The sequence below is a fragment of the Nuphar pumila genome, chromosome 9 (assembly GCF_984573655.1).
Source record: "Nuphar pumila chromosome 9, dmNupPumi1.hap1.1, whole genome shotgun sequence".
Taxonomy (NCBI): Eukaryota; Viridiplantae; Streptophyta; class Magnoliopsida; order Nymphaeales; family Nymphaeaceae; genus Nuphar; species Nuphar pumila.
The window spans coordinates 8,886,608-8,896,988 of NC_143257.1; the positions used below are offsets into that span (position 1 = coordinate 8,886,608).

The following is a 10,381-nucleotide window of genomic DNA, read 5'->3' on the forward strand; positions in this document are numbered from 1 at the left end:
TTCTTCTCTTTCTTCTTCCTCTCCCTCTCTCTCCCCTTTCTTCCTCTTCTTCTTCATTCATCTTCTTCTTTGTTCTTCTTCGTTCTTCTTTTTCATTTTTCTTCATTCTTCTTCTTTATTTTTCTTTTTCATATTGATTTCTATTGTTTAGAGTTTTTTTTTCATTGATTAGGTTTTTTGAATCAATTTTTTTAAATTAGGGCTTTTCATATTTAATTTGATTAGAGTTTTACTTTGATTGTTTATTATTAGGGCTTTTTATATTTAATTTGATTAGAGTTTTACTTTGATTGTTTATTATTAGGGCTTTGAATCAATTTTTTTTAAGGTTTTTATAGTTAATTTGATTAGGGTTTTTCTTATATTTGATTAGGGATTATTTTTATTTTCTTTGATTAGGGTTTGAATTAGGGCTTTTTATTTAATTTTATGCTTTCTTCTTATAGTTTAGCAGTTTTTGGTTTATTTATGATTTATTTTACTATATGTTAAGATTAGTTAATTTTATTAAGGCTTTTATTGTATTTGATTAGTTTTTTTTTCTTTGGTTAGGGTTTAATTTAGGGATTTTTTATTTAACTTTATTGTTTTTTTTATAGTTTAGGGTTTTTTGGTTTATTTTTTATTTATTGTATTGTATTTTAAGGTTTTATAATTTGATTAGGGATTTTTTATTTTCTTTGGTTAGGGTTTGAATTAGGAGTTTTTTATTTAATTTTATGAGTTTTTTATACTTTAGTGTTTTTTGGTTTATTTATGATTTATTTTATTATATTTTAAGGTTTTATAATTTGATTAGTTTTTTTTTATTTTCTTTGGTTTGGGTTTGAATTAAGGGGTTTTTATTTAATTTTATGTTTTTTTCTCATAGTTTAGGGTTTTTTGGTTTATTTATAATTTATATTATTGCATTTTAAGCATTTATGATTTAATAAGATTTGATAATTTGATTTTTTATAGTAAATTTGTTTTTAGGGTTTGATATTTTTATGATAAACTTTTATAATTAGATGTGTTATGACATTGATTAAATCATTTATGTATAAAAAATATCATTTTTTATTTTTTCTCAAATGACTCAAATTGAAAACATTTTTTACTTTTTAGATCCAATCTGAGATCCACATATCCGAGACCAAAATCTATGATCCAAAATGAAGTTATCCAACCCATTATTCATGTGTGTTTATGTTGTCCAAACAAGGAGCACAACCCCTTGTATAGTCGAAACAAATTTTGGACTTGGTACAATTGTTACAGAATGAATAATTAAAATGAGTGTTCTATCTATTTTGTTTGTTCATTTCGTTCAATCTTGAACAAACCATCAAACAAGTCCTAAGTCTTATCACCATGTTCTGGATAGTCACATTGTATTTTTGTTTAGCATTTGTATCAACTACGTTAGAACACTATTGTCAATCTGTCACGCGTTTGATTCATCTTCTTATAACACAAATGTTTAAAATTTGTATATTTTGATAAAAAAAATATATTTTAAGCATAAAAAATTTATATTTAACATGTATTCACTCAATAAATTATAAAAATAGATTATTAAAATGCAAAACCCTTAAAAATTAAGAAACGAAAAATTAAATTTAGCATATATTTAGTCAATAGTTTTAAAAAATAGAAATTAAAATATAAAATCTCTAAAATCTATAATGGATAAAAAAATGGATTTAGCATCATTCACTCAATAAATTTTAAAATACAGAATAAAATATCAAATCCTTAAAATTTAAAGTGTATAAAAAATTTTGGATTTAGCATCATTCAATTGCAAAGTAGAAGTTAAAATACAAAACCCCTAAAATCTAAAGCATATAAAAAAAATAGATTTAGCATCATTCATGCAATAAATTACAAAAATAGTGATTGAAATATAAAATCTTTAAAATCTAAAGCATACAAAAAAAAAATGAATTCAGAATCATTCGCTTAATAAATTTGATAAAAATAAGGATTAAAATACAAAACTCCTAAAATCTAAAGAGTATCTTTAAAAAAATTGAATTTAACATTATTGACTCAATAAATTGCAAAAATAAGGATTAAAATGCAAAAGACCTAAAATCTAAAACATATCCTTAAAAAAATTGGATTTAGCATCATTCAATCAATAAATTACAAAACTAGGTATTAAAATATAAAACCCTTAAAATCTAAAGCATATCCTAAAAAAAGTTAAATTTAACATCATTCACTTAGTAAATTGCAAAACTAGGGATTAAAATAAAAACTCCCAAAATCTAAATCATATCCAACAAAAAAAATCAACTTTAGCTTCATTCGCTCAATAAATTATAAAACTAAGGATTAAAATACAAAACCTCAAAGTCTAAAGCATATCCTACAAAAAATCGGATTTAGCATCATGTACTCAATAAATTTTAAAAATAAGAATTAAAATAAAAAACTCCTAAAATCTAAAGCATAACCCAAACAAATCATATTTTAGCATCATTCACTCAATAAATTTCTAAAATAAAGATCAAAATACAAAACCTATAAAATCTAAAGCATATAAAAGAAAAATAAAATCAGCAAACCCTAACTAACCCTAAATTCTGGTTAGGCATCACTTAATTGCATAGAGAAAGAGAGAGAGAGAGAGAGTGCATGGGTGCATGAGCCCCATGCCCCGCAATCAAATGGCTGCTTAAGTTTACAGGAGGCCATATTTTTTAGAACACGGATCCCATCATTTGATATAGGATGGGTTCCATCGCACATTCAATCCTAACCAACCAGCAGAACCATTTAATAGTTGATTGGATGGCCAGGATTTCAAATGATCAAACCTATCCTATTTCAAATGATGGTATCTGTGTTCTATTTTTTAGATGCAGAATAGCACATTTAATGTTGAACATTAGATTTAGGGATGGCAGTGGGGCGGGGCGGGGGACAAGGTCTCCACCCCCGCCCCGTCTCAAGATTAGAACCTCCATGCCCGCCTGCATCCCCGTTTCATGTCCTCCATCCCCGGTTCAAACGGTGTGAGGCGGGGCGGAGCTATCGTGGGGAAAAGTGGCAAGGACGGGGATGAGGCGGGGCGGGCAAAAGTGTAAGTCCATCCCCGAACGGGGATGGATTTTAACCTTCGTCCCTGCCTCCATCCCCATTTCATACCCTTCATCACCGGTCCAAACGGGGTGAGGCGGGCCAGGGCCCCGCTTTCCCCCTGTCCACTACCATCCCTAATTAGATTATTTTTGGTACGAGACGCAGACAATGGTCCAACCTTCCATGCCTTTGAAGATACTTTTTTCCCATAACAGAGCTGGGCGACCTAAGGGCCCCCCTCCCTTTTATAAGCAGCCATTAGCCATCATCCCAAACAGGTTAGAGGCCTGTTCATTGCAACGTCCCATCACATGGTGAGACTTCCACAAATTGCTCCTACCAGATGGTAGGAGCCCCCCATTAGTGCCATTGAATGAAATTAAACTATGTTCATTTCGTGGCAAGGATTATATAGGGTTCTATTCCGACCAGAACTCGAATAGAGTTTCCATCTCCCAAGTTGCAAAATTATCATTAAGGAGGATGGTGAAAAGAGTAAAAGTTCAGTGGAATCTGAGAGTTGGTCTCTGCAGTGAAGCTCATGTAAGAAATGAAGTCTCATTTACTTCCATGTGATGGGTGATTTGTCTTTTGTGACGTATATTATGTACAGAGAGATCGAGAAGAGAACAAAAAACAATTAAATCAATGAAAGACCGTGGCTTGGTTATGGTGGTTCCCATTCAAAAGAAGAGGAAAACGACGTAGAGAAGGAAGAAGACAAAAGAAGTCACTACTCACGAATCTTCAATAATTATTTTATTAACTATACAGTTCAGAGAATTCTATTGTTTGGGTGTACTGAATTTTGGAGATTGTACAATAAAAAATTTTAATGAGGTTTGTGATGGTCCTTTGTGTTTGTCTAGATTTTATAAATTTTCCTTTTTTTGTGCTTTGGTCGTATATATTGCCATTTCCTTTTGGAATTAAGTATGAGAGTTTTTATAGTGTATTTAATGTTTTTATAACTCTGTATCTCTCCATGATATTTCCTCGCATCTCCTTCGCCCGTTAATATAGGTCCAAGTGCCAAATCACATAAAATATTGTGTTTTATTCCATTTTTTTTTCTTTTATCTTGTGGTTTACTTGGTGTTTCCTGGTTTGCATAACAAATTCAAATGTAGAAAGACAAAACACCTTCAGTCTCGAAAGCTAGGCAGGTAAATTAGGTCTTAATTCTTTATGGAAAAGATGGTATACGTTCACCAAGTAACTACAAAACATAGATGCGAGCGAGTAAAGAAAGTTGAAAGGTCGAAAATTTAGCCACTCGGCCCGTCTTACAGTAAAAAATATATGAATGAAATGCCATGACAGTACAAGTTCATTACGGATAATTATAGCCTCCCAATATTCCTCTTCTTTTTGTGAGGGGCTTAGCCAACAGAACACTTTTTTCTGTAGTCTGAACTCCATGAACGTTCTGCTAAACAAAACCATTAGATCATTTCTTTGCAACTTAGCTCTCAAGACAAAGTTCAGGGGCTCCTGTTATTTCTGAAATGATGGAACTTAGTGCAGGTAACATATAGAAGTAATGCCCACTGACAAGGTTGAAATTTTGAATTTCCTCCTGTATCTTAAATTTTCTCCCCCACCTTTCTTTAATTCTCATTACTCTTAGCTTTCTTCATAGAGTTATTATGCCACGCTTTCATAATTCTCGAATAGACAAGGAATCGTCCAAGTTGCAATTTGCAAAAAGAAGTGGAAAAGGAAATGCCAGTTATAATACTAGTTCTTTTTGAGACAACACTATAAATAATGAACCCACTTGCTCAAGTTGGGCAGCTACTGGTCGATATTCAGAAGAGGATGATCCAAAAACTTTGACAGAATAGAAACCAAAACAAGGATTCGACGTGCTACAGATCGAATCCATTCACATCAATCATCACATATATATATATATATATATATATATATATATATATATATATATATATATATATACCAAGTAGCCCTCGATCAGCTCGATCCAGATCTGGCTAAGTCAATCAAACAGAATGTTTGTTTCCTGAATTGCTATGAAAAGAAACAAACGTTGGGAATTTAGTGAAATAATTAAACTGTACAGCTGAAAGTAGGCTCAGATTAGCTGGCTAAGCCAGGAAGAGAAATGGGTTGCGACCATCTTACCCATTACTACTGTCTATTATTTACCTGACGAGTTGACAGAGCTAAAGCTGGCAAATGCAACGTGCCGTTGCTGCTGATCTCCCTTCGCCTGCTGTTATATACAGTCTGTCAGAGTGGAGCCCAACAGCAGATGAAGGCAGATCAAGGAGCAGCGGCACATTGCGTTAGTACAATGTGATTGCATCTAGTCTCAACTAGGAAGGCAGATCACGTGCAATCGCATTGCAGACCGAGTGTGCGGCGGTACTTTGACTGCTCTTTTATTTTTTCATGGTCTGTCTGCATAGTGACAAACGTTTTTTATCGGCAATTTCTCGTTTTTTCAAAAAACTCGGGAGAAATTGAAAAAATTCCATAATTCTCGCATTTTTTTTCGCAAAATCTCGGGAATAAAAAAATAAATTAAGAAATATGAAATTTGTTTTTTATAAGAAAATATTGATAACAATTATTTAAAAATAAAAATACATGATTTTTTTTTGCGATAAATAGCTGTTTAAAACGTAAATATCGCATTTAAAGCACGGTATTTATGTTTTTTTCATAACAAGAAATTGCCATTTTAAACTTTCAGGCAATTTCTCGCGAGATTTTCGTAAATCTGGCAATATTTGTCACTATGTCTGTCTGCACCTGACTGCTCTTCATCTCTGGGATACAGCCAGTCTAAAACTCGGGGCAGCAGTGAAATATGAAGGCTATAGGGGGCGACCAACATGACATTAGGGGTTTCAACGGATTGGGTTTACAGGGTGCAGGTATGGTGATAAATAAGAAGATCCGATTAAGATTCGGGTTCAGACCTGAAGATCCGATTAATACATGGACCCAGGTATAGTTTGTGAAATTTTATCCTATTAAGACTCATAATTTTTCACTCTAAAGTTGACAAACTAAAAATATGGTTTTATCGGGTATGGTTCCGGTTCTGATTCATGCAGTTTTTATCGGGTTTGAGTATGGTTTTCTTAAGTAGACCTGAATCCTGATCGATTAGATTCAGGTTTGGACTAGGGATGGCAGTGGGGCGGGGCGGGGGACAAGGTTTCCACCCCTGCCCCGCCTCCATCCCCGTTTCATACCCTTCATCCCCGGTCCAAACGGGGATGAGGCGGGGCGGGGCGGGGATATTGCGGGGAAAAGTGGTCGGGGCGGGGAAAAGTGCACGTCCACCCCCGCCCCGCCTCCGCGGCGGGGATGGATTTTATCCTCCATCCCCGTTTCATACCCTTCATCCCCGGTCCAAACGGGGCGAGGCGGGGTGGGGCCCCGCTTTCCCCCGGTCCACTACCATCCCTAGTTTGGACATGATACTATATAGGGGTGGCAATCGGGTCGGGTTGGCAGGTTGGCGGGTCGGGTTGGCGGGTTGGCGTGTCAGCATACCTCAACCCGAACCCGCCTGTTTATTAAACGGGTCGGCTGTGGCAAACACGAACCCGACTCGTTTAATAAACGGGTAACCCGACACGACCCGCCAACCCATTTAATAAATGGGTTGGGTCGGGTAAACGGGTTTTCAGTTTCGCGAGTCGGGTTGGCGGGTTGACGGATCGGGTTGGCAGGTAGTCAGGTTGGCGGGTCGGGTTGGTGGGTTGGCGGGTTGGCAGACGGGTTGGCGGGTCGGGTTGGCGGGTTGACCCACCCGCCTAACCCGTTTATTAAACGGGTCAGCCGGGTTGGCGGGTTGGCATACCCCCAACCCGAACCCGACCTGTTTAATAAATGGGTTACGCGGGTTGACCCGTTTATTAAACGGGTTGGCTTAAGCCCAACCCGAACCCGCCTAAGAGGCGGGTTGGCGGGTCGGGTCAGAAATTGCCACCCCTAATACTATACCCAAAAATTAAGTTCAAGTCTGGTTTCTCTTAAACCCGACCCGTTGACACCCCTACATGAGATACATACTCGGTCCATGGGCACACGGAAAATGGAAAATACCATCGGATGGTAGATGAGCATGCATTGAGGCTCTAAAATAGGCAGGCAAGTGGACGAAATTTTCACAGAATTCAACGGCAGAAAGCAACGAGGAAAGAAAAGGTGGAAGGCTCATGCTTGGCTTCGGTTCGGTTCGTTGTATCGCAACCAAGCAGCTGGACTGTTTCATCATTCTTTATGATTAAAAAAAGCAAGACAAAGATGCGTTCAAAGCCAGGCGTATGTGCGAAGGGGGATGAATTTGAAACCGTGCACTCATTACCTTCCATGTTTAGCTTTCGCCGGTCTGACTCCCTCTTGAATTCTTTGAAATTATAAACCCATACTGTTTCTTCACAGTATATCTCCCTTTCATAAAGAACCCTGAGAGGCTCTTTCGATATAGCAATAAAGCCCTTTCTTCTTCTCTCTCCCTTGTTGCCATCCAAAGACTCTCTCTCTCTCTCTCTCTCTCTCTCTCTCTCATGGGAACTGGGGTTTGTAAGAGAAGGAAGAAGGCTAGGAGGGAGGTGATAGAGGATGTTGATGGTGGCAACAGAGAGAACCCGTTTAATCGTCTGCCAGACGAGTGCATCATGGAGATATTCAGCTACAACCCTGACCCTGCGGACCGTTGGTTATGCGGGGCGGTGTGCAAGAAATGGCTCCTTCTCCAAGCCCACATGAAGAGATCGGACTTCAAGGCGGAGTCAGCAACCCAGTCGAGTGCCAGAGACAGGATGGCTCGGTGCTTGGAGGGAGGCCATGCGGTGGACACGAGGCTGGCGGCCATGGCCGTTCGCAAGTGGGCGAGAGGGATAGTTGGGGACTTGAGCATCAGAGGGGACTTCCTGGAGATGGCACCGCATTCGTCACTACCGCACGGTGTGACGGATTGTGGGCTCGACATCGTCGGCTCGGGCTTTCCATGCCTCAAGTCGCTGGCCCTGTGGGGTTGTCTCTACGTAACCAGCAAGGGCCTCGTTTGCGTGTCCAAAGGGTGCGCTCTCTTGGAGAAACTCGACCTGTGCGAGTGCCCGCTGATCACGGACGAGGGCATGGTGGCGGTCGCGAGGGGGCTCAAGAAGCTGACCACGTTGAAAGTGGAGTCGTGCAAAAACGTTGGGAACAGCAGCTTCAAGGCCTTTGGGGCATACACTCCCACCCTCCATTCCATCTCCGTGAAGGGATGCCGCCTCGTGGGCGACGAAGGCGTGTTTGCGATCCTTGCCGGGTTGCCCAATCTGAAGAGGCTCAGGCTTGCCCAGCTTCGCTCCAATCTGCACGCGGTGTTGGCGATAGTTAGGCACTGCAAGGCACTGATGTCGCTCTCTCTAGAAGGGTACTCCTTTGGTACTCCAAAGAACATGACTTGCACCAGTAGTGGGGACATCTACAACCAGCAGGAGATTGATCTCCTTGAGCCTTGTGGCTTGTGGAGTTTGTCTGGGTATAGAGCTATTGGGAAGGAGTGTGCCAACCTTAAGAGCATAGCCATCAGTGGGTGCAGGGCATTGAATGATGAGGGTTTGGTGGAGCTGGGTCATGGGATGGTTGCCCTAGAGAAGTTGACCCTAGAAGCATGCCACCGGGTTTCTTTCAATGGGTTGGTGGAGTTCCTTTCAAGATATGCCAAAAACCTGAAGAACCTTTCCTTGGTGAAATGCAACGGCATTGCGGAACCGAGGAAATGTGCAGGTTTGGTAGCCTCACCATCACCCGCCTGCAATAAACTTGAAAGCCTAATGGTTGGTGGCTGCCCAGGCCTAGGGGATGCTTTCTTGGGATGGATCGGAAGAGCTTGCTCCAAGTTACGTGAAGTAGAGCTCATTGGCCTAGGAGACATATCAGATGGAGGGGTTGCCAGCCTGCTGATGGGCTGTGGTAAGAAGGCCATAACCCTTGATAGGGTGAGCTTGAACGGGTGCACAAGGTTAACTGATTCATCGGTTCTTGAGATAGCTCGTTCTTTTGGAGCACAGTTAAAGTCACTGGACATAAGCGAGTGCTCGGGGCTGACGAGCCAGAGTTTGCAGATCATTTCTTTTTACTGCACAGAGCTAAGGGATTTGGACGTTTCGGGAAGTGCAGTTAAGGATGGCGGCTTGGCTCATCTTGATAAGATGGTCTGGTTGACGAGCTTGAACCTAAAGAAATGCCCTGGTTTGAGCCAGAAGGCACTCCATTCCTTTGAGGGCAGCCATTTTGAATGTGACCTGATCTATTAGAAGGTTGGGATCCACAATTTGTTTTGTACTTCTTTACGTTCATCTTGTATAATGTGTTCATGTACAGAAAGAAAACTCTGGCGTTTTGTCATGGAATACAGTCTTTGAAAACTTTTGTATATGTGCATTCTTTAAACCTGTTTTCTTTGTTCTCTTTTTTCCACCTTTTTCGTCGGTATTCGTCAGATATTCTGGTTTATGGAAAATGAGGTGGGGAGAAGATCAAGACCCACATTTGCTTTAGCTCTAAATAAAATATACATAGCCACAAACTTTTAGAATTCTTTTTTCCTAATGCATGCAAAGCGTGAGGGGCCTTCATCATCTCAAGCAGTTAAATTGTCCCCTTTTTCTTATTCAAAGAGGACAAAAACGACAATTTGAACAAGTAGCTCCGGAAGAAGTGAAGTCTTAGTTCTGAGCACTGTCACAAAACGTTGCATGTGAATCGCTGTCATTTGTCTCGTGCAAGCCTTAGAGTGAACACCAATCATTGTAGGTGGCTGCTTAGCAAATAGCCAGCGTGTACTTGAAAAATTTTCTATTGCGGCGATGCTGGAATAAATTGTCCCCATAAAAACTTGTCCTTCTCGGGTCATTAGGACCACGAGACTCTAACTTTTATGAGTTTTCAGGTGTTTGACTGGCTAAAAACTTGGTTATCCAGGTTTATGCTTTGCAAATATTCAAAATAAAAAAGGAAAAAAAATTATTCTACCATGTTCCGACTACCCACCAGCTGGAAAATGGTTTGGTTTGCAACAGTCATGCTGAACATGCCAACCCAGCAGTTTGCTGGCCAGTAAATAGTTAGAAAATGTTAAGTATCAAAAAAAAAAAATGCATGGATATTTTTTAGGCAGTCTAGTGGTAAAAATATGGCCGAGCAGCCATGCTATTTGGCACCAGAGTGGCCATTTTCGGCTAGTAGATGGCTGAAAATGGCCAGTAGTTAAAAAACAAAAAACAAGAAAAGAAAAAGAAATATATGAACAAAGAAATATTTTGTTTTTTCA

The 10,381-nt window shown here is 39.3% G+C and overlaps 1 protein-coding gene across 1 annotated transcript; it reads left to right on the plus strand.

Moving 5' to 3' along the window:
* The first annotated feature begins 7,550 nt into the window (after positions 1 to 7,550).
* On the plus strand, positions 7,551 to 9,484 carry LOC149828385 (EIN3-binding F-box protein 1-like). The gene has a single exon (XM_090017549.1). The coding sequence runs from the start codon at positions 7,623 to 7,625 to the stop codon at positions 9,363 to 9,365; it is 1,743 nt and encodes a 580-aa protein (XP_089873675.1). The 5' UTR covers positions 7,551 to 7,622; the 3' UTR covers positions 9,366 to 9,484.
* Positions 9,485 to 10,381: the final 897 nt, after the last annotated feature.

Bases quoted from the DNA above. Each gene is read 5' to 3' on its own strand.
- LOC149828385 (XM_090017549.1), top strand. From the start codon at position 7,623: ATGGGAACTGGGGTTTGTAAGAGAAGGAAGAAGGCTAGGAGGGAGGTG.